At 40.9% G+C, this 24,747-nt stretch overlaps 1 protein-coding gene across 3 annotated transcripts in view; it reads right to left on the bottom strand.

Annotated features, from left to right (window-relative positions):
- Positions 1–819: 819 nt before the first annotated feature.
- Positions 820–24,747, bottom strand: part of ZNF112 (zinc finger protein 112) — a 32,322-nt gene continuing 8,394 nt past the window's right edge. For 2 of the 3 annotated variants that reach the window (XM_084860702.1, XM_084860703.1), the window contains exons 4-6: positions 20,838–20,964; positions 14,606–14,701; positions 820–5,134 (exon numbers count right to left, since the gene is read on the bottom strand). In XM_084860702.1, the coding sequence (XP_084716828.1) occupies positions 2,658–5,134; positions 14,606–14,701; positions 20,838–20,964 (2,700 nt within the window). In that variant the 3' untranslated portion in view covers positions 820–2,657. Of the gene's footprint in view, positions 5,135–14,605; positions 14,702–15,909; positions 16,835–20,837; positions 20,965–24,747 lie in introns of those variants that run through there. The other variant, XM_084860704.1, reaches the window with a different exon arrangement.

The raw sequence follows: 24,747 nt of genomic DNA, 5'->3' as shown, positions 1-24,747 counted from the left end.
GAAGTTGCTAACACCTAATTTATCTGTATCAAAAATCTAGAGAATTTATTTTGGTCATAATGTCTGCAGTCAGACATTCCTCAAGGAGTCCCAGATTGGAGAGGGGGCAGGCTGGTCTGGACACCCCTCCATCATGCATGAATTTTATGCACCAGTCCTCTAGTATTATCATAAATTCTTTATGATTTCCAGATGGGGATGCATATTTGACTTTTTTAAAAATTTTTTTAATTTTTTTAATTGATTTTAGAGATCGAGGAAGGGAAATATCCATTTGTTATTCCAGTTATTTATGCCTTCATTGGTTGCTTTTTTTAAAATTCTCGCCCAATGATTTTTCCCATTGATTTTTAAAAAAAGTGGGAGGAAAGGAGGGGAGGAAAAAGGGTGAGCCAATTAATTAGAGTCATTTATTGTGCTTGGCCCAGAGGGAGGTGTCTCTTTCCAAATCTCTGAGCCCCAACAGAGAGGAAGTGTCTCATATTTATGCTTTTTGAGCGTCTTTGTTTGCAGGTTTCACAAAGACCTCTGTGTAGATTATTGTTTCAGACAGTTGTAATCTTGAGTACATAATGAGTTTGTACTTGGCATAATTATTATCTGTATGAGTCTGTCTATTACATTGGATGGCTAGCTTGCAAGGTCAGACAGTTAAGTTTATCTTTTTCTATTATTTGAACTAAAAAGTCATTTTACAGAATAACAGACTATCTTAAAGTGAGTTTATTTTTAATTTTTTTAAAATATATTTTATTGATTTTTTTTACAGAGAGGAAGAGAGAGGGGTAGAGAGTTAGAAACATTGATGAGAGAGAATCATCAATCAGCTGCCTCTTGCACACCCCCCACTGGGGATGTGCCCACAACCAAGGTACATGCCCTTGACCGGAATCGAATCTGGGACCTTTCAGTCTGCAGGCTGATGCTCTATCCACTGAGCCAAACCGGTTTCGGCTTAAAGTGACAGTTTATAATGACAGAGTTTACAAGACTAGGGACTATCTAACAATAGCAGAGATTTCAAACTGCAGTTTTTTTAATACAAGATGGAGGTTACTATGCTTCAAAACCTGCAACTAAGGTACATGCCTTGTCTGGGAATCAAACCCAGGACATCATAGGGCACAGAATGACATTCTAACCCACTGAGCCATACTGGCCAGACAGCTGGCTTTCTTGTATTTGCCCTGAAAGGAGATTGAGCCCATGACCTTGGCTTATTGGGGACAACATTCTAATGAACTGGCCAGAGTGCATATTTGACATATATTGTGTGACTAACTCTCCTCTAACAAGCTTATATTTTTCATTCCCACCAACAACATACAATATTCTTAAAGAGACCAACAAGTAAAAGGCAATCATATCCTCATAATGTGTTTGATTAAAAGTTTCTAAAATTCAATATTTTCCCTTTCTTTGTGTGAGTGGGAGAAGTATGGGGATGGAAAATTTGACAAAATTAAAGTTCTCCAAACTCATTCCAGATCCTGCCTAAGGAGGTGAAATTGAGTAAAGGCTGTAACTCAGAAACCAGTCAGATCAAAGAGTTTTGATGGAAAAATGGAGATTAAAAACATTGTAATTTTGACATTTATTAAGAAAGTATTTTTCATTAGTAACAATTTCTGACACTATCCAAACATTACAGTAAAATTCTGCCTTAAGACCCAGGCAGGAGTAAAAATTCAATTATGTAAAATGGAGTGTTCCATTTTTGCAAAGTTAACCAGAAACATAATCAGTTTGCACTGTCAATTAAAGTGCACTTATGTACATACTGGCGCGCGCACACACACGCGCACACACACACACACACACACACACACACACACACAGCTAAAATTTAAACTGATAGTATATAAAAGTGAGAGATGGTAAGAAATTCAGCTCATCCCTATTTATCGATAGATAGCATATAGGACAGAAATAAATCCTAACAGGGTTACAAATTCATGTCATTTCAGATTGAAATACTACTTGATGTTCCATGTTTCAATACTTGATTATATTAAGGTTACTTGCAGTCTCTCAAATACATGTCTTTTTTGGGGGGTGGGGGAAGGGGATGAGCTTAATAAAAATTTCAACACACACTTTGTCATTTAGCAAAAAGTACTGAGCACCTACATTGAGTTAGGCAGTGAATGCAGCTCCTCCCATTAAGCTTACGTTCTAGTGGATATGGACTTAAGCTCGCTCATCATTGTACTTTTGTTAAATTCCCGACTGTACTTTATAAGCCCTAGTGCAACTAGTCAGTCATGTGCAGTGACTGATGCTATACATCCCTTATGAAACCTCTCTCATTAGATATCTGCTGTGTGGTCTCCTATTGTGAGGTTGGGTTAAAAAGTGGTCGACAAACTCATTAGTCAACAGAGCCAAATATCAAATTTCTTTTGAGAGCCAAATTTTTTAAACTTAAACTTCTTCTAATGCCACTTCTTCAAAATAGACTCACCCAGGCTGTGGTATTTTGTGGAAGAGCCATACTCAAGGGGCCAAAGAGCCACATGTGGCTCACGAGCTGCAGTTTGCCGACCACGTGGTTAAAACATCACATTTTCATTAAAGATAATCTTCTTCTACTCTAAGAACTCTGATAAATGGGAAATTTCAGCTTCCATTTGAGGACTTCAAAACAAAATACCATTTTATAGGATCTCATTTGTGTACGGGTTATCTGATGGATAATGCTTACCATACGCCTCACTTTTATAAAATGTATCACTATGGACTCTTTGATGAATTAGGAGGCCTGAGCTCCAACGAAAACCCTTCCCACATGCATCACATTTGTATGGTTTCTCTCCTGTGTGGACTCTCTGGTGAGCCTGGAGATTTGATCTCTGACTGAAGCCCTTTCCACACACCTCACATGTGTATGGCTTTTCCCCAGTGTGGACTCTGTGATGGGCTTGAAGACTTGAAAATCCACTGAAACCCTTGCCACACTGTTCACACTTGTAGGCCCTCCCATCTACGTGGATCCTCTGATGTGCTTGAAGACGTGAGCTCTCACTGAAGCGCTTCGTACAAACCTCACATTTGTATGGTTTCCCTTCCGTGTGAACCCTCCGATGTGCTTCAAGGCGTGAACTCTGACTAAAGCCCTTCCCGCACACGTCACATTTATATGGCTTCACTCTAGTGTGGACCCTCTGATGACCCTGAAGATACGCTCTCTGACTGAAGCCCTTCCCACACACCTCACATATGTACGGTCTCTCTCCAGTGTGGACACTCTGGTGGCTTTGAAGGTATGACCTCTGACTGAAGCTCTTACCACACTCACCACATTGGTATGGCTTCTCTCCTGTGTGAACTCTCTGATGTGCCAGAAGAGTCGAGGCCTTACTGAAGCCCTTATCACATTCCCCACATTTATAGGGTTTCTCCCCTGTGTGAACCCTCTGATGAATTTGAAGGTTAAAGCTCCAACTGAATCCCTTCCCACACGCCTCACATTTGTAAGGTTTCTCTCCAGTGTGGACTCTCTGATGGCCTTGGAGGTGTGAACTCCGACTGAAGCCCTTCCCGCACTCCTCACACTTATATGGTTTTTCACCAGTGTGAACTCTCTGGTGGCCCTGAAGGTATGCATTGCGACTGAAGCCCCTCCCACACTCTTCACATTTGTATGGCTTTTCTCCAGTGTGGACTCTCTGATGGGCTTGAAGGTATGAACTGCGACTGAATCCTTTATCACACTCCTCACATTTATAAGGTTTCTCTCCTGTGTGGACTCTCTGATGGACATTAAAAACTGATCTATGACTGAAGTCTTTACCACAAGCACTGCATTTGTATGGCTTCTCTCCAGTGCGTATTCTCTGGTGACCTTTAAGCTTTAAATTCAACTTGAAGCCATTTCCGTACTCCTTACATGGTTTCTCTCCAATGTGAGTTTTCTGGTGGCCTTGAAGATACAAATTTTGGCTGACGCTGTTACCATATGAATAATGTTTATATGGTTGTTCCCTAGGATGGACTATCTGAAGGTTCTGAAAATGTGAGGGCAGACGGAAGCCATCAGCACACTCCTCTGAATTACAGGGAATCTCCTCCATGTGAATTCTATGCTGAATATTAAGGTCTGAGCTACAAATGAAACCTCCCTCATACTCTAAATCGGTGCATAGTTTCTCTTCAGTGTGAGTTTTCTGATGGACTTGCAGATGAGTGTTATTAAGGACATTCCCATTTTCCTTATGTTCATGGGGTTCCTGCCCAGGGTTAACCCTAAAAATACCATTGAGGTCTAAGCTGTGACTGAAGGCTTTCTTATAATTATAGGATATCTTTCCTGTGTGAGTAAGTCCATACATGTTAAGAGAGGGGCTCTGATTCAAGTTCTCACCACATTCACATATACATGGCTTCTCTTCTGTATGTTCTTTGTAATGGGATTGCAGATGTGAAGTCTCAAAAATGCAATCATCTTTTCTATGAACACATTGATGAGTATGAAGAACTGAATTATAATGACCGCTCTTTCCACATGGACTGTATGCATGGGATTCCCCTTCTAACTGTTGATGAACCTCAGAGCTGAAGTCATCCCTGATGACTTTTCTGCAATCATTATAGGGGCAGGGCTTTTGCCTTGTTTGAATTAAATCTTGATTATGCAGTGACATCTTCATGATGTCTTCTCCACAGTCATGGCAGTTGTGGTTTTTTTCTGTTCTGTGTACTCTCAGGTCGTCATTGTGATGTGAGATCCAACTGACACCATCACGCTCACAGAAACTATTTTTCATGGAAACTTGCTGACATCTACAGTGATAACTATGTGGCTCTGCCAGATACATTTTCCTCCAGGAATGCTGGGATCTCCAAGATGGAAACTCTTGATTTTTTATGTAATTGGAACCATCCTCTCCAGGAGTCAATATATAGTTTCCATCTTCAGAAATCTGCATTGGTATTCCTGCCCAAACCCGGCAGGGGGAATCACCTTGTTTTTGCAACTTAGAAGTATTCCTTTGAAAAGTTTTCATGGAATCTTGACACCTGGTTAACCCACTTGTACCCTGTTGCCAGGTCTTCCAGGAGGAGAGCTCTTTGGGAGAAAGATAGCTTAATTCCACTTCTTGAAAACTTTTCATGTTATGTTGGTTCTTGATTCCTATAAGGATAAAGAGAATTTAGAAATGTACATAGTGAATGCTTTTATTCATATTTCAAGGTTATAACATGAAACTTCAATGAACTGGAGGAATATTCATGTGAACACCTCTAAGAATACTTAAAAAAAAAAAAAAAAGTGGCTCTTCTGTCTAGCGGTGGGGTTCAGAGGTTGAGCATTGACCTATGAACCAGGAAGTCATGGTTCGATTCCTGGTCAGGACACATGCCCGAGTTGTGGGCTCAATCCCCAGTAGATGGCATGCAGGAGGCAGCTGATCAATGTTTGTCTCTCATCGTTAATGATTTTTTTTCTCTCCCTCTCCTTTCCTCTCTGAAATAAATAAAAATATACTTTTTGCCCTAGCTGGTTTGGCTCAGTGGATAGTGTCAGCCTGAGAACTGAAGGGTCCCAGGTTCGATTCTGGTCAAGGGTGTATGCCTAGGTTTCAGGTTCGATACCCAGTAGGGGATGTGCAGGAGGCAGCTAATCAATGATCTTTTCTCATTGATGTTTCTCTTATCTCTCCCTTCCTCTCTGAAATCAATACAATTATAAAACACACACACACACACACACACACACACACACTCTAGGAGCTCAGTGCACGAATTCGTGCACCTTGAAAGGAACTGTGGGCTGTGAGGCTGCAGTAGGCACAGGGGCAGATCTCAGCCCATCTTCTGGTCCTCCCGCCATGGCCCCCTGGTCCCCTGTCTGCAGGCAGCCCCACTCCCTCCACTGCCGCTTTCATGTGCTGATGGCACCAGCCTGTTTGCACCTGCTGAAGACAAGAAGCAATTGGGCCAGCATCAGAAGTGAGTGGGAGTGGGGCCGGCATCGTCAACAGGTGCAAGTGGCAACTACTGCCCCAATCGCCCCTCAGGAGCAGGGGGAGATGGAAAAGCCCTCAGAGGTGATCAGAGCCAGCAGCCACCACTCACACCCACTGATGGTGACGCGTGATTGGGAATGGCACTGGGCACTGGGCACCAGCATTGGGTGTGAGCAGTGGCTCTGGTGTTGGCAGTGGATGCAAACGGGGCCGGGGCCAGCAGCGGGTGCAAATACTGGGACTGCGGCACGTGGGAACAAAGAATTTGCAGTAACCATCAAAGGCTCACCCTGATGACATCGACTGGCACCCTGCCTTGGTCTGGTGCCCCTGCTCACCTACTCTACCATCCCACTGCAGCCGATGCCCACCATGTTCCACACACGGCCCTTGGTATTCAGCGCGCGTCATAGCAACTGGTGTTTATTTTGCTGTTCAGTCTATTTGCATATTAGCCTTTTATTATATAGGATATATATAATGTTTTAAAGAAAATGGCTCTTTTTTGGCTACATCACAAATCATATAATTGGGGATACATGTTTCAAAGTCAGGACTTTGCAACACAGCTAGCTATTGAACGTGGTGGCCCTATTCAAAGGTTTAGTAAAACCATATACATTATCATGGATTGCCTGGAGAGGCCGAGAAAAAAATAGAAGGGGATAGTCTCAAATTAGAATGTTTTTCAAGTGGACAAATCTTTTTTGTCCTGATAATAACTTTTTATCTCTAGCACATGCATGATAATGTTTGAGTTTGTTAAATTCTGTGCAGACGAGGGCAAATATAGATCTTTAATCAATGTTTGAAGCATCATGTGGACTATCATAAGGTATTTACATCATGAGAATAATAAGTTCTTCTAAGTCACTGTAAGCCTTTATCAGCTTTAACTCCTTTCAAAGGATGTCTCACAATTACCAAGGGCCATGGTGCAGATCAGAATGTGAAACAGAATTTCAAAGACATCAGAAAAAATGGAGGCTGAGGGAGGTAGCAGAGGCAAATTTCATGGCACCTGTAGGTGTCTTTTAAGGCAACTTATCAAACAAACAAAACTAAGTGAACACTGATTTTGGCTTGCACCATTTTATTGTAAAGTTACTTTAATGTTTAGGGATTCTTAAACTAGAGGCCCAATGCACAAAATTTGTGCAAGGGGCTCGACCCTCACAGCGCCCTGGCTTCATCCAGAAGGTAGTTTGGCTGCACAGTCTAATTAGCATTTTATACTTTTATTATTATAGATATTTTAAATCTTCACTTGAGGATAAATTTTTTATTTTTGAGAGAGAGATTAATGTGAGAAACATCAATCAGTTGCCTTCTGTACCTGCCCCAACCAGGGATGTAACCTTCATATTAGGTATGTGCCATGACTTGTAACCGAACCTGCAACCTTTATTGGTGTACCAGATGACATTCTAATTGAGCCACCTGGCCAGGCGATTTTTTTTCCTTTCTAAAATAACGTTTAGCCAGCCAGTGTGGTTCATGGTTGAACATGACCCATGAACTAGGTCATGGTTCAATTCCTGGTCAGGACACATGTCCAGCTTTTGAGCTAGATTCCCAGTAGGGGGTGTGCAGGAGGTAGCCAATCAATTATTCTCACATTGATTTTTCTATCTCTCTCTTCCTCTCCCTTAGTTTCTCTCTCTCTCTCAAAAAAAAAATATATATATATATATATATTTTTTTTAATTTAAAATAACCTTTATATATATTTAAAATAACCTTTATGTTGCTATGTATTTTCTCATACAAAATCTTACCTGTAGTCTGTCCTTATCTTTGAATTAATAACAAGGACAGCCAAAACCGGTTTGGCTCAGTGGATAGAGCATCGGCCTGCGGACTGAAAGGTCCCAGATTCGATTATGGTCAAGGGCATGTACCGTATTTTTCGGACCATAAGAAGCACCGGACCATAAGACACACCAGTTTTTAGAGAAGGGAAATGAAGAAAAAAAGATTCTGAAACAAATAGTGTCCTAAAATATTTTATGTGCATTAAAACGCAACATCACAGTCATAAAAACATGTAATCAACCCCGTAAAGTAAACAGCAGCATTTAGAACCATTTTAGAGCCGGGCAAGCACACAGAGACCACACAGAGCCGGGCAAGTAAAAAAACTTTTTTTTTTACAGTATATGTGTAGGCTATATTTGGACCATAAGACGCAGGGACTTTTTCCCCCCACTTCTGGGGGGAAAAAAGGTGCGTCTTATGGTCCGAAAAATACGGTACCTTGGTTGCGGGCACATCCCCAGTAGGAGGTGTGAAAAGGCAGCTGATCGATGATTCTCTCTCATCCATGTTTTTAACTCTCTCTCCCTCTCATTTCCTCTCTGTAAAAAAATCAATAAAATATATTTTAATTAATTAATTAATTAATTTAATAAAAGTATTTGAACTTTGGGTGAAAACAAAAATGTTGATTAGAGTAAAAAATATTAAAAATAATAATAATAACGAGGACAAAGGAAAAGGCCATACTGATGAGTGTGACATTCTACTTGGGAACTACCCTGCACTGATCCCAGGGTAACACTTATGGCACATTTTTAAGATTTCAATCCTTAAAAATATTCTTAGTGATGTTTCTGGCTTCTCAAAAGTAAATCTTCAGTTATTACATTAATATTTTATCACCTGAAAGTGAAATGAAGCATACTATAGGAGGCATGTCCGATAAAGTAAATAGCTTATATGTAAAAAGTTTGGGCCCACATAAAAATATGCTCAAGGTCACTAATTATCGGAGAGATGCAAATCAAAACAACAATGCGGTACCATCTCACACCTGTCAGAATGGCAACATCAACAAATCAACAAACGACAAGTGTTGGCGAGGTTGCGGAGAAAAAGGAACCCTCGTGCACTGCTGGTGGGAATGCAGACTGGTGCAACCACTGTGGAGAACAGTGTGGAGTTTCCTCAAAGAACTGAAAATGAAACTCCCATTTGACCCAGTAATCCCACTCCTAGGAATATATCCCAAGAAACTAGAAACACCAATCAGAAAGGATATATGCACCCCTATGTTCATAGCAGCACAATCTACAATAGCCAGAATTTGGAAACAGCCTAGGTGCCCGTCAGCAGATGATTGGGTCCAAAAACTATAGTACATCTACACAATGGAATACTATGCTGCCATAAAAAAGAAGAAATTCTCATCATTTGCAGCAACCTGGATGGAATTGGAGAACATCATGCTGAGTGAAACAAGCCAGTCAATGAAAGAGAAACACCACATGACCTCACTTATTTATGGATGATAAAGAACATTATAAACTGAAGAACCAAAAAATAGATATAGAGACAGTAAAGCAACAGGCAGACTGTCAAATTACAGCCGGGAGGGTAGGGAGATCTGGGGGAGATAAGAGATCAACTGAAGGACTTATATACATGCATATAAGTACAGCCAATGGACACAAAACTCTGGGAAGGGGGGGGCATGTATGGGAGGGGGAGGTCAATGGTATATGTACACAGATAATAATTTAATTTTAAAAAATTAATAAAAAAAAGTTTGGGCCTTTAGCTAGAGTTAATCGTAATGCTTATAGTTTTGTTTTGGTGTCATCAAAAACATTCAATATTCATCCAAAAAGATCCAGTTTAATAGTTTGTGTCTTTTGGAGCTGCCATGGTGGCTTCAGGACCTGAAAGCAGCTTGTTGGTGAAAGCCCAATTTCTTACAAATGTCAACAGAAACTTGTACAAAACTTATAAGAATCTCTCAAATACACAAAAGAGACTTAAGTATTTTTATGATTAGCGTTATTTATTTATTTATTTAAATATATTTTTATTGAATTTTACAGAGAGGAAGGGAGAGAGATAGAGAGGTAGAAACGTCGATGAGAAACACCGACCAGCTGCCTCTTGCACACCCCCTACCGGGGATGTGCCCGCAACCAACGTACACGCCCCTGACCAGAATCGAACCTGGGACCTTTCAGTCCGCAGACTGACGCTCTACCACTGAGCCAAACTGGTTTCGGCCGATTAGTGTTTTTAATGTTAAAGGCATAGAGAGGAAAAATGTGATTTCATTTAGATTTAGCTTCTCATGGAAAAGATCACACATTTAACATTAACTTTAAATAAATCAACTTTTTTTTTCAGTGCTCACTTTGGCAGCACATATAAATAAATCAACTTTTTTTGATGGAGAAAATATACACTGCAAAAGAGCACTGAAAGACATCACTTGAAGGAGGATTTACATCTCCTTAGTAATCCTAAAGTTTAGAGTTTGAGAAAGTCAGCCATATCAGTCGTGCATTAATTCATTTAATAATGAAGATGTCATACCTGATGTACTGGTTAATAATGCGGATTGTAATCAAAGAAAATACAGTAATTTCAGGAGAAACCTCAAAAATGCTTTATTCAAAGTAATCTCCTTTGCTAGCTACACATTTCCCCCATCTTTGAGGTAATTTGTGGATACCATTCCAAAGAACTTTTCTTTGTTTTGAAGCAAACCATTCATTCAGAGACCCCATTTTCCACTTCTTCGTACGTTTTGAAGTGCTGCTGAGAAAGTTCCCGTGCCATCGATTGGAACAAGTGTTAATGTGAAGGAGCAAGGTCTGGTGAATATGGCGGGTGGGTTCATACTTCCCAGGCAAGATCTCTGAGCGTGTCTTTAACTGGTTTTGAAGTGTGTGATGGTGAGTCATCATGAAGCAAAATTACTTTGCCGTGTCTTCTGGCCCATTCTGGTCGTTTCACAATCAAAGCAAGGTTCAAACTGATTATCTGTTGTCGGTAGCGATCAGTATTAACAGTTTCACCTGGTTTTAGAAGCTCATAATAGACCACACCTTCCCGATCCCACCAAACACAGAGCATTGTCTTCTTTCCGAAGAGATTTGGCCTTGCAGTTGAGGTTGATGATTGACCTGGATCAACCCATGATTTTGGGATTCTCAAAATAAATCCACTTTTCATTGCCAGTCACAATTCGATGCAAAAAAGACTTTCTTTCGTGCCATAGAAGCAACATTTTACTGATGACTTTTCGGTTTTCCATTTGTCTTTCGTTCAGTTGATGTGGCACCCATTTTCCTCCCTTTAAAATCTTTCCCATTGCTTGTAAACGATCAGAAATTGTTTGCTGAGCAACGTTTAATCTTTCTGCAAGTTGTTTTTGAGTTTGAAATGTATCTTCATCCAATAATGCTTGTAATTGTTGGTCTTCAAACTTTTTCGTATGACCTGAACGTTCTTTGTCTTTTACATTGAAATCATCACTTTTAAAGTGTTTAAACCAGCGTTCACAAGTATCTTGAGATGGAACATGTTCACCATAAGCTTCCCGAAGTATATGATAACTTTCAGCAGCACTTTTCTTCAAAATAAAGTAATGAATTGCAACTTCCCACAAATGCTCTTTTTTTGGCACGAATTAACATTTTTAAGTGTAAAAATATCTATGATGTTAACACCTTCAGCAAATTTGACATGAAGTTTTGAAGCTTGCTGTCAATACAACAAAACAGCATACATATCAAATCACACATATATCAACATATGTGTAACTCCATCTATTGAAAAAAATCCGCATTATTTACTGGTACACCTAGTAAAATCTGAATGGTTTGCCTCAAAACAAGGAAAGTTTTACTGGGACAGTATCCACAAATTACCTGAAAGATGGAGGAAATGTGTAGCTAGCAATGGACATTAAGCATACCAAAAAATGTATTTTTTGCTGATCTGACCAAAAACAGATATAATTTTGATTATTCACACCAAACAGCTATTGTTGTGTTGGCAATTGTCATTTTTTTTATTTGACAATTTAAGAAAAAGGAGGTCAGTGCTTCTGACTAAGTAGTTAGGTATTGCTTGTTTTAAAAATTCTTGTGACACACCGGTTAAAAATGGTTGTTTTAAACAGATTTAGATAGTAAGAGAAATTAAGGCATTTTCTCGACAGAAGATACAGTAACAATAATATTTTCATTATACACTAATACTTAAGCTGCTGTGTGGGCTACACTCTTAACCACATCTGAGGCTTACCTTGCTTTAACAGAACATATTTACCTTATTGGACCTTTTGTCTGTTTCTACTTCTTTTTCTCAGAACTCAATTAATTCTAAGTTTGTTTTAGAAAGTTATTAATTATCCACTTAATTTCTTTAACAGATATAGGCCTATTCATATTGGTTTTTTTTTTTATTGTGTAAGTTTTGGCAAATTGTCTTTCAAGGAATTAGTCCATTTCACCTAGGTTATTATTTGTGCTCAGGGAATTTTTTTATAAGTATTATTTTATTTTTAAAAATCTACATTATTTTTATTTTTTAAATCTTTATCCAATGATATTTTTCTATTGATTTTTATTTTTTATTTTTTAAACATTTCTTTATTGATTTCAGAGAGGAAGGGAGGAGAGAGAGAGAAAAAAAAATCAGTGATGTGAGAGAATCATTGGTCAGCCGCCTCCTGCATGCCCCCCACTGGGGATTAAGCCTGCAACCCAGGCATGTGCCCTTGGCTGGAATTGAACCCGGGACCCCTCAGTTTGTAGGCTGACACTCTATCCACTGAGCCAAGCCGGCCAGGGCTGTACTGATTTTTAGAGAGAGTGGGAGAGAGGGAAAGACAGAGAGAAATATTGATGTAAGAGAAACATATTGATTGGTTGCCTCTTGCACAAACCCTGACCAAGGCCTGGGCCGAGAAGCATGGAACCAAGGCATATGCCCTTGACCAGAATGGAACCCGGGACCCTTTGGTCCACAGCCCAGTGCTGTAGCCACTGAGCCTAACTGGCGAGGACCCTAGTATTCTTTTAATATCCTTTTGAAGCTCATGGGTTCTTAGGTCATGTCTCCTCCTTCATTTCTAATATTCATAATTTGTGTCCTCTTTCTTTTTAATTAGCCTGGCTAAATTTGCATGTCAATTTTATGCATCTTTTTTCCAAGAACCAGTTTTTGGCTTCACTGGTTTTCTTCTACTGAGTTCCTATTTCCAATTGTATTGCTTTCTGCCCCAGTTATCATCCTTTTCATCTGCTTACTCTGGATTCAATTTGCTCTTCTTTTTCTAGTTTCCTAAGGCGGATGCTTAGATGTTTGAAAACTTCCTTCTTGTTTAATGCATGGAATCAATTTTCTTCTAAGCACTGCTTTAGCTGCATGCCAAAATTCTGATGTTGTTTTCCTTTTTGTTTTGTCCAAAATATTATTTTAATTTCTCGAGATTTTTTTGTTTTACCCATGTGTTATTAAGAAAAGTGTTTAATCTCTATGTATATGGGAATTTTCCAGTAATTTAATTTACTAATATCTACTTAATTCCATTGTGGTCTGAGAGCTTTTATTATTTTTATTCTTTCAAATTTGTTAAAGTATGTTTTATGGTCCATGTTTCATGTGAGCTTGAGAAGAAGTTCTACTTTTCATATTTTTAAAAATATATTTTTATTGATTTCAGAGAGAAAGGGGAAGGGAGAGATAAAAACACCAATGTTGAGAGAATCATTGATCATTTGACTCCTGCACACCCCCTACAACCCAGGCACGTGCCCTTGACTGGAATCAAACCGGGGACCCTCAGTCCACAGCTGACGCTCTATCTGCTGAGTCAAACTGGCTGCAGCAAGAGTTTTATTTTTCCAATTATCCACATTAACAATGGCTCCAACATCCAACTCCATGCCACAAAGCTATCGTTTTAGAATTAGTTTTAACTCAGTCCACAGGGGAAAATCTATAATGTTATGAAAACAAAAACAAGGTTATGAGGAGCAGGAGCAGAGAAACACAGCCATTTCTCTTTCTCGCTGCAGGGAATGACATTCACCTTGGGACAGAAAAGGAGATCAGAGTAGAAGAAACATTACCTGGATATTTGTGCTCACATCAATGTCAAACTTGAAAGGTCTACTTCCAAATGTCAGTTAAATGCAGAGACTATGGAGGGACTGGAAAGTGGGAGGGGCAGCAGAACAGAATGGGAAGATGAAGAGCTGGGCATGTGAATAAGGAAGTTATCACCAATGCAAAACTGTCTCACATGCAATTGATGCATGGGAAGCTCAGTTACAATGTTAGCATCGATCATGTTCAATAATTTTTCTAGTTGATTAGTGATTCTTACTCTTTTAGGAATAATGGTTACCCATCTATGAATATTCAAGGACACCTAAACAGAATTAGGACTAGCATTCGTCAGATGACAAAATAGCATTCTGGAGTGTCCTTTGATTACACTGATTTATTCTATACCTACTAGCTGGCTATCTCAGGGAGGACTGGTGACAGTGAAGACGATGCGTCTATTAACCAATTCATTCCCTGAAGGCAGAGAGAAAACCAAGACAAGGAACCTGAAGCAGAGCACATATGATAGGTCTGAGGGGCAGCAGTGGGACAGTGCGGCTGGGACAGAATGAATACAAACAAGTGGCAGTGGGAAGACAGGAAAGCTGGAGGGTGCGAGGGCAAGGGAATCTGACGGCCTGACGGCCACAGGAAGTACTTTAGATTCTCCCCGTGGGAAGTGGAAAGCCTTCAGAGGTGAGGGACGTGATATGCTCTCACGTACTGGAGGAGGGGCTCTGGCTGCTGGGTTATTGCTGGGAAGTTCTCACCTGAACACCCATCTCTCTGGGTTTCTGTCTCCGCCATCAAACGCTTTTCTTCTCTCTCCAGCTGGAATATAAGGTCTGGTTTGAAGAGCTGAGTCCCTATAAAAAGGCAAGGAGAGCACAATTTTTAAATTTTGAAGTCCATTTATCATTTTTTAAAAATAAATCTTTATTGTTCAGGTTATTACAATTGTTTCTCCTTTCCCTCCTCCCCCCATAACTCCCCTCCACCCGGTCCCCACCCTACCCTCCTTACTTCACCCTCCCCTCCCCCACTGTCCTCATCCATAGGTGTGTGATTTTTGTCCATACTCCTCACACAGACACCCCTTTCCCAAGAATTATCAATCCCCTCCCTTTCTATGCCCCTGATTCTATTATATTCACCAGTTTATTCTGTTCCTCAGATTTTTAATTCACTTGACTTTTAGATTCACTTGTTCATAGATATGTATTTGTTGTTCATAATTTTTATCTTTATTTTTTTCTTCTTTTTCCTCTTTTTAAAGAACACCTTTTAGCATTTCACTAATACTGGTTTTGGTGGTGATGTACTCCTTTAGCTTCTTCTGATCTGTGAAGCTCTTTATCTGCCCTTCAATTCTGAATGATAACTTTGCTGAGTAATCTTGGTTGTAGGTTCTTGCTATTCAGCACTTCGAATATTTCTTGTCATTCCCATCTGGCCTGCATAGTTTCTGTTGAGAAATCAGCTGATAATCGTATGGGTGCTCCCTTGCAGGTAACTAACTGTTCTTCTCTTGCTGCTTATAAGATTCTCTTTGTCTTTTGCTCTTGGCATTTTAATTATGATGTGTCTTGGTGTGGACCTCTTTGGATTCCTTTTGTTTGGGGTTCTGTGTGCTTCCTGGACTTGTAAGTCTATTTCTTTCACCAGGTGACATTATTTCTTCAAATAGGTTTTCAGTGTCTTGCTCTCTCTCTTCTTCTGGTACCCCCATAATTCTGATGTTGGTTTGCTTGAAGTTGTTCCAGAGGCTTCTTACACTATCTTCAACTTTCTGGATTCTCTTCTCTTCTTGCTTCTCTTGCCCGTGTTTCCAAGTCCCCACACCCCCAGGCTCCAGCGCAATAAACAATGATTGCCGTGAGCACCTCTGCTAAAAAGTCATCCTCACTTTCGGGCCTGATGGCCAACAGACCAGCTTCTCCCCGTAGGCACCTGGGTCCCCTGCGTGACCCCAGACACTGGATTTCAAAGGGATCGGGAGCTTGTTCCCCTTCGGGTTGAAAAAAAGCCGAGTGCCCAGTCGCCCACCACCAGCCCGATTTGCGTGCCTCCATACCTAGGCTTTTCAGCTTTTCAGCGCTTGTGCTCCTTTCTCTGTCAGCCAGCTTTCCCATGGTTCTGGGTGACAGACGTTTTGTCTTTTAATTGTAATTTTGAAATTGTTGTACAAGGAGGCAGGTTAGTTGTTTACCTACGTCGCCATCTTGGTTTTCTCCTCATTTTCTTTTCTGAATCATGCTTTTGGTGTCCCATCTAAGAACTCTTGAAGGTCATGAAGATTTTTTTCCTGTTTCCTTCTAGAACAGCGGTTCTTAACCTGTGGGTTGTGACCCTTTGGGGGTTGAACAACCCTTTCACAGGGGTCGCCTAAGACCATCTGAAAACACAAATATTTGCATTACGATTCATAACAGTAGCAAAATTACAGTTATGAAGTAGTGGAAATAATTTTATCATTGGGGGTCACCACAACATGAGGAACTGTATTAAAGGGTCGCAACATTAGGAAGGTTGAGAACCACTGCTTTAGAAGTTTCATAATTTTAGATTCACAGTAGATCTCTTATCTATTTTGAGTTTGTTTGTTTTTTTGGTGAGGTGGAAAACATGCAAATAGATGCATATAGACGTCCAAGGTTTCTGCTCCACCTGCTGAAAAGACTGCACCTCTCCCCTGAACTGCCTGGCACCTGTGCTACATCTAGAATAGTTTCAGCTCAGTTGATTAGCGTCTTCCCCATTGACCAAAGGTTGTGGGGTTCCTTTCCCGGGTCAGGACACATATAAGAATCAACTAATGAATGCATAAATAAGTAGGATGACAAATATCTCCCCCCACTGCTTCCTGCCTCTAAATAAATAAATAAATGTAAAAGTTTCAGAACTGTTTCTTCCATATATCACTATAAAAACAGACCCATTGGAAAATATTCAGGATTGTAATTCATTCTCTGCTCCCCCTCTCACTGTACCTAAAACTAAGGGTATATACACTGAGTGGCCAGATTATGATGATCTCTGAACGCATAATAATCTGGCCACCCAATACATATATAGGTCTGGTGCATGAATTCATGCTTGGGTGGGTCTGGCTGGCCCGGCCAGGGGGTGAGGACATGGGTGGGTGGCTGGCCTGCCTGCTGGTCGAACTCCTGATCTAGGGGACAATTTGCATATTAGCATTTTATTATATAGCATATATACTGAGTGGTCAGATTATTATGCGTTCTGAGATCATAATAATCTGGCCACTCAGTGTAGTAATATATTGTGTTCTCTTAGCTACTTCCATGAGTTCTTTCTTTTCTCTTCAATCTGGTTATGGTATTAATTTCAAATAAAACTGAATTCATTTGTTTCATTTTTATTTTAGTTGATTATCATCCCTTTGCATTCTAATTTAATTTTTATAATGTGTTGAACTAACATATTTTCTAAAGTCCAAACTAGACAAGAAGCTATACTCAAAGAGGTGTGACTCTTCCACATTCCTTTCCCACTGTTACTCACCCCCAACCCCGCCCTATAAAAACTTTATTTTTCAATTAATCCTTTTGTGTTTCTTCTTATAAAGATAAGCAGAGATATATATATTTAGTTATTTCTTCTTCTTTACAGAAATTACAGTATACGTCCAGCCACAGTGGCTCAGTGGTTGAGTGTCGACCTATGAACCAGGAGGTCAAGGTTCAATTCCCAGACAAGGCACGTGCCCAAGTTGTAGGCATGATCCCCAGTGGGGTGTGCAGGAGATGTTTCTTTCTCCCTTTCCCAAATAAATAAAAAATAAATTTTAAAAAAATTATAGTATGCTATTAATGGTCTTTTGTACTTTGCTCTCTTTAGGAAAAATTTCTAGAAGTGAATTGCTAGAAAAGGGTTAATACGTAGTTTTTTGTTATTTTCTTGTTTGTTTTTTGTTTTGTTAATACAAACAAGAGGGTATTTTTTTTCCATTGATTTTGTTTTAGAGTGGCAGGGAGGGAGGGAGGAGGAGAGAGAGGAAAAAAGAGAGAAAGAGAGAGATCAGTGTGAAAGAGGCACAGCGAATTGTCGTCTCCCGCATTCATTGTGCTGGGGGGTAAACCTGTACCCAGGCATGCGGCCTTGACAGGAAATGAAACCGCAACCTTTCTGAGCACAGGTTCTAACCATTGCGAGGATTCTAATCACTAACAGACAGTTTTGTTATATACTGTCAAATTCCCATTTGTGGCTGTATCATTTTGTATTTCTATTTTGAATGTATGAAAGTTGTTTTATTTCCCACAGCTTTGCCCAAAAAATGTTTTAATTTTTTTGCCAATCTCATGGGTCAGAAATGATATTTCAGGTACATTTAAATCAATGTCTTATTTTTAATACAACTGAACATCTACTCATATGTGCATATTCACATGTAGTTTGTATGTTATGTATATGAACATGTGTGTGCATGCACATACACCCCCCACCACCACCTCCTGGCTCTATCCCCTGATACCAAGAAACAAAATGACAATGACAATGACAATTCTCAACATCCAGACCTTGGTGTTAAATACCGTTCTCTAATAAAATAAGTGGTTGATTCCAGAGCTGGGGCAAAGGAAAAGATAAGCATAACAGAAGAAAGTGTTATAAGGAAACGGGGCATATTGCAAGGGCACAGGAGTCCACTTAAAAGGTTGGCCAGGTTTGGGACAATTTAGCACCAAAACAATTATAGCAGTAAATTATAAGTCATATTAAAAAATATTTCACAACCCCCTAAAATAACAAATAATGAACGGGGGGTCCTGCCAGGTATAGAACATCAAGTTCTGCTAAATATGAGGGAAGTGCTAAGCCAAAACATCATCATTTTGTAACTATCGTGTAAAGACTGAAGAAGGCAAGAATCATCATTGGATGCTAAATATTAGTGTGGTCTTAAAAAATGTTGCCTTTGGCCCTAACCGGTTTGGCTCAGTGTACACAGCGTCGGCCTGCGGACTCAAGGGTCCCAGGTTCAATTCCAGTCAAGGGCATGTACCTTGGTTGTGGGTACATCCCTGGTGGGGGGTGTGCAGGAGGCAGCTGGTCGATGTTTCTCTCTCATCGATGTTCCTAACTCTCTCTCCTGCTCCCTTCCTCTCTGTAAAAAAAAAATCAATAAAATATATATTTTTTAAAATGTTGCCTATGATTGCAAGAGGAAAACAGCAGTGATTTTATTGTGGAGAAACTGGACAGTGTCTTGATGATGATCAAATTAAAATCGCCCACATAGGATGGGGGTGCACCTCTAGAGGTGATGCCTCTAAAGGACACACCGCTCCCAATGCAGAGGCCAGCCAGAGAGGATCACTGGATCTCATTAGGAGGAAAGACTAGGAAGGTTCTATCAGAATTGGGGAACAGGCAACAAAGTTCTTCAAAAACGTCACTACCATAAAAAACAAAGAAATGCTGTGAAAAGGTTCTTAATTAAAGGAGGTCAAAGAGCCATGACAGCCTGACTAGATCCTAGACTAGATCTTGCTCTGGAAAGAGAAAAAAAATGCTATGAGAATGGGCTCTGTTCATAAAATTAAGAGCATACATGATAGAATGGATAAAAGTATTCTATCTGCACTGGGGATGTGTAGGAAAATCTTCTAACTTCCTCAGAATACACTGTTCAGCGAAGAATTAACCTTGCCTAAAGCGAAGCGTGGTCTTTGCCCTCAGCTCTCGGGAGGTGGTCTCGAAGCCCTCGGAATGTCCTACTCAGTGATAGTGTCTTTCTTAGCCAGCGGCCTGGGCCAGATCAGATAGCTTAACAATGTGACTGATGGTGGGGTTTGGGCCACGTGCTTGATTTCCAGAGGGGCTGGAAACGAAGTAGCCACACAGGTGTCTAACCACATATACCTGACCAAGACCCCAGGAAACTGGGGTACCCAGGCCCGGATGTACTACACCGTGTGTGCTGTCCAACACTTCGCTGGGCAGTCCGTGCTGCCCGCGGCTCCCCTGGGAGAAGACGCCGGGGGCCTGAGCGGGAGACTCTCCTGGCCTCTGCCCCGGGCATCGCCCCCCTTGGCTGGCTATTTCGTTTCCAGGTAACAAACCGTAACCAGGAGCGTAACAGCTGTCAGTGAGCTCTGAGGGGCTTTCCAGATAATCACCAAGCCTCGGTATTACCGGAGACCCCTGAACTTGCAGTTGGTGTCTGAGAGAGTGTAGTCTTGGGGATTCCCAAACTCTACACGTACACTGAAGTATTTGGAGGTAAAGGGAGCTGGAGTATGTAAGTTACCCACAAATGGCTCAGGAAAAAAATGTTATGAACAGACATACATTTACATGTATATTCATAAACCATAAAAGATAAAGAATCTGAGCACACATGATAAAGCAAAGGTGTAAAATGTTATTTCAGGCGGATCTGGGTAAAAGCTAAGTGGGTGTTCTTATTTCCTATTTTTACTTTTGGAAATGTTCTGAAACTTTGAATTACTTACACTGTTGGGGTTTTTTTTGTTTTTTGTTTTTTTAAATATATTTTATTGATTTTTTACAGAGAGGAAGGGAGAGAGAGATAGAGAGCTAGAAATGTCGATGAGAGAGAAACATCGACCAGCTGCTTCTTTCACACCCCCTACCGGGGATGTGCCCGCAACCAATGTACATGCCCTTGACCGGAATCGAACCCGGGACCTTTCAGTCCGCAGACCGACGCTCTACCACTGAGCCAAACCGGCTTGGACTGAATTACACTGTTAAAGTGAGAAACAAAATACCCCTGAAAAGTCCAGTTAATACACATGACTGACATCCTGAGAAACAAGACGCTGGAGCAGCTCACTAAGCTGACCTCATGGCACACCAGGGCCCCATGTGCTCACTGGCCGTTCAGAGGACAGAAAAGCTTGCCTTGGTCACACGGGGTCATTAGGACTCAGAGGACGGCGGCAGGACTCCCTGAGCTTTCAGCGGCTCAGGAGCTGACACTGACTGTACACAGGGCCCCGTCCTCACCCACGGAGACCAGGTTCCGGAAGTTCTCCAGCGTCACGTCCCGGTACAGCTTCCTCTGGGCAGCGTCCAGCAGCCCCAGCTCCTCCTCCGTGAAGACCACAGCCACGTCCTGGAAGGTCACCGCCTCCTATGCACCAAACACACACAGACTATGTTTATGGAAGAGCAGCAGTGAGAGTCTAAATACAGGAAAGTGTTCTGGCCTCTGAGCCACGTTTAAGGAGCTGCTTTCTATTTGCCTTCCACACGGCTAATTCCATCCATCAAAAGGGCTGCGAGAAAGGAAATCCTAATCCTTAAAAGTGCTGCCTTTTATAGCACAGCTCTAGGGAAGTCCCTGGAACTCTGCTGTATCACAAGCGAATATTTCATTCATTTATTTTAAATTGTTTTTTTAAATCTTCACCTGAGAATACATTTTCCATTGTTTTTTATTTTTTTTTAAATATATTTTATTGATTTTTTACAGAGAGAAGGAAAGAGGGATAGAGAGCTAGAAATGTCGATGAGAGAGAAACATCGACCAGCTGCCTCTTGCACACCCCCTACCGGGGATGTGGCCGCAACCAATGTACATGCCCTTGACCGGAATCGAATCTGGGACCTTTCAGTCCGCAGACCGACACTCTACCACTGAGCCAAACCGGTTTCGGCTCCATTGATTTTTAGAGTGAAAGGGAGAGGGAGAAAGAGAGAAACACCGATGTGAGAGAGAACATCAACTGGTTGCCTCCCCTATGCCCCAACCAGGGCCGGGAGCCTGCAACAGAGGCACGTGCCCTTGACCGGAATCTAACCCAGGACCCTTCAGTCTGCAGGCCAACGCTCTATCCACTGAGCCAGTCCGCCGAGGGCCATGAGCTAACATTTGAAATTTTACCAATAATATCACCTAATAATTGTGACGTTATTGCAGCTAAAAGTCCTAATACTCCCTGTGTGACAAAGGCAAAATGTTTATCCTCTCAACTACAAATGAGCACATTGTGGCCCTGCCCCTTTTGTCATGAGATCAGTTTAGTGAGTTGCGAATATTTTAAATTTTATCAGTAATGCTCCAGAAAAGATTTAGTTCTCCACTTAATTGTTAACTTACAGGCACCAGCCGCCTGATGGTTTAAGTATACAGACCAGACTCGGAGCCATCAGGAGTGTGCGGTGTCATGGAGCTGTGGCGCGGCCCAGCCCTGCCTGTGCTCACGCTGGAACGTGATGCTGGCTGAGTGGCCTCAGACAAGCTCCTCATGTGCTTCTGATGCCTACACCTCAGGGCCCCGGCAATAGCATGAGTGACTGCAGGCAAAGGCCTTAGGAACAGTGTTTGGCACACAGTAAAACCCAATAAGTGTCAGTTACTATTGTGATTGCTGTATCCCATTTCAGGGCTGCATTGCCATTCAAGGAATTGATGGTCTAGATACACATGTGTCAAACACAAGGCCCGCGGGCCAAATCCAGCCCGCCAGGCGATGCAATGTGGCCCGCACCGCGCTGTCATCACTGCACTCCGCTGTCAGTTTATGACATTGTCAGTTTATGACTGTTCAGTAAACCATTCGGCCCGCAATTCAGGCTGGATTTTAGATTTTGGCCCCTTCTCTGATTGAGTTCGACACCCCTAGTAGAATATACTGATATATACTAATAATGCATGCTTACTTTAGTTTTAAATTATTATAGACAATTTGCAAAAAGACCCTTTCACAGAGAACTCAGTCCCTGGAAATCTGTTGATTATCTCCTTAAAATAAATCCCAAAAATTAGAAATTGGTAATTTGAAGAATCATCTTTAAAGTTTTAAAATCTTAAACAGCAGGTTTTTTTCTTCAAAAAGGTTTTTCCAGCCCTGGCCGGTTTGGCTCAGTGGATAGAGTGTCAGCCTGCGGACTGAAGGGTCCTGGGTTCGATTCCAGTTGGGGGCACAAGCCCGGGTTGTGGGCTCAATCCCCACTGGGGGGGCCTGCAGGAGGCAGCCAATCGATGACTCTCTCTCATCATTGAAGTTTCTCTCTCTCTCCCTCTCCCTTCCTCTCTGAAATCAATTAAAAAAATTTTTTAAAGGTTTTTTTCAATTTATTCTTCTTCCAAAAGAATGTAAATTCCTAAACCTCTATACCCTGGCCAACACTGGACACGAATACTTAAAAAAAGAAAATTCTTTGATAATATCAGAAGTAAATTTGGGAAGTAAGAAGCAGTCATTTCATAACATTTTCACAAAATTGATTAGTAATGAAGATCATTCTCTTTTTGTTTATTTGCTAGTCATCTCTAGTTCTTGTTTTGTAATAATGCTAATTTTGGGGCCATTAAGGCCTTTTTGTCCATGTTTGCTATAAATATTTTTCACTTTACTTTGCTATTTGTCTTGTAACTTTTTGCTATAGGGAAACTTAAAGATCTGTTTTCTTTAATTTTCACTCAAGGGTGTTTTTATTGATTTTTAGAGAGTGGAATGGAGAGACAGGGAGAAAGAAACATCGACATGAGAAACAGCAATCGGCTGCCTTCCTATGTGCCCTTACAGGGGACGGAACCCACAACCTAGGTATGTGCCCTGACCAGGAATCAAACCTGCAACCTTCTGGTGTGCAGGATGACGCTCCAAACAAATGGGCTACCTGGCCAGGGCAGGAAAGTTACATTTTTTCAACAGAGACCTGTTCAATTCTGCATTTCTGGCTAGAGCTCTAAACATCACAAATTCAGCCGGGACCAGTTTGGCTCAATGGATAGAGTGTCGGCTTGGGGACTGAAAGGTCCCAGGTTCGATTCCGGTCAAGGGCATGTACCTTGGTTGCGGGCATATCCCCAGTAAAGGGTGTGCAAGAGGCAGCTGATCAATGACTCTCTCTCACTGATGTTTCGAACTCTCTATCTCCCTTCCACTCTGTACAAAAATCAATAAAATATATTTAAAAAATAAAAAAATAAATAAAAAATCACAAATTCAGGTCTTGGTCTCTGAATGAGAACTGTGGGTGGTTTTAAAAGTTTCCGCTTCTCTTTATGCCAATCAGTATGTCTGATACTCTTGGTCCGGATGAGAAAGGCTTTGGGGTGGGCCGGATGCTGATCTTCTGTAAGAACCCGAGGAGGACCTGAACATACATGAACCTCTATGTTCATGATAACATTACAGACGATTCCGAGTCCTCGTCAATGCAGGTGGAAAGTACCTACATCCTACACTATGACTAAAGTCTTTAAATTAAGTACCTATATTACTCTAATAAAATAAATTAATATATGAATGATGAAACACATAAAGGCATGCAAGCAGACATACACAGAGAGAGCCTCAGGTCCTTCCCGGGGGGAGAGGATCTAGCTAGCTCCTTTTGTATGAAAACATCTAACACTATTTTTTTCTGAGGTCAGCTTCATTCAGTGTGATCCTGTGGGACAAAACCATTTTTAGGTAATCTTTTTACAAACTACCTCAGGGACAAAAAAACCCCACAATACACAATACATGCTTTTTAGTTTTAAGTCCCTGAAACATAAGGACAAATTATATTAGAATTCTCTCAGAATTACTTTTTTTCAGTGAGGATTATATGTAGAAAACTGATACTGCTGTGGAAAACTGCAGGAATCCTCAAGAACTTAAAAATCTGTGAGTGGGAAATAGTTGAAGAGCGGGGGTGGGGGGAGAACATTCATTGAAGTGATACTAGGTGACCAAAATTATGTGCTATAACTTTAAATGAAAATAAAAACCCTATTCAAAATTGTATCTATTATTTCAAGTACAGTTATGAATGTACATACAAAATGGCTGTGGCGGGGGTGAGGGAAGATGATTTGTAAGCAGGGTAATAGCTTGTGGATTTTTCTTTTCTTTTTTCTTTTTTTTTTAATATATTTTATTGAATTTTTTACAGAGAGGAAGGGAGAGAGATAGAG

The sequence above is a fragment of the Pipistrellus hanaki genome, assembly GCF_964339955.1.
Source record: "Pipistrellus hanaki genome assembly, chromosome: 15".
Taxonomy (NCBI): Eukaryota; Metazoa; Chordata; class Mammalia; order Chiroptera; family Vespertilionidae; genus Pipistrellus; species Pipistrellus hanaki.
Note: the sequence above shows the minus strand (reverse complement) of the source record. Positions and strands in the feature narration are given on the sequence as shown.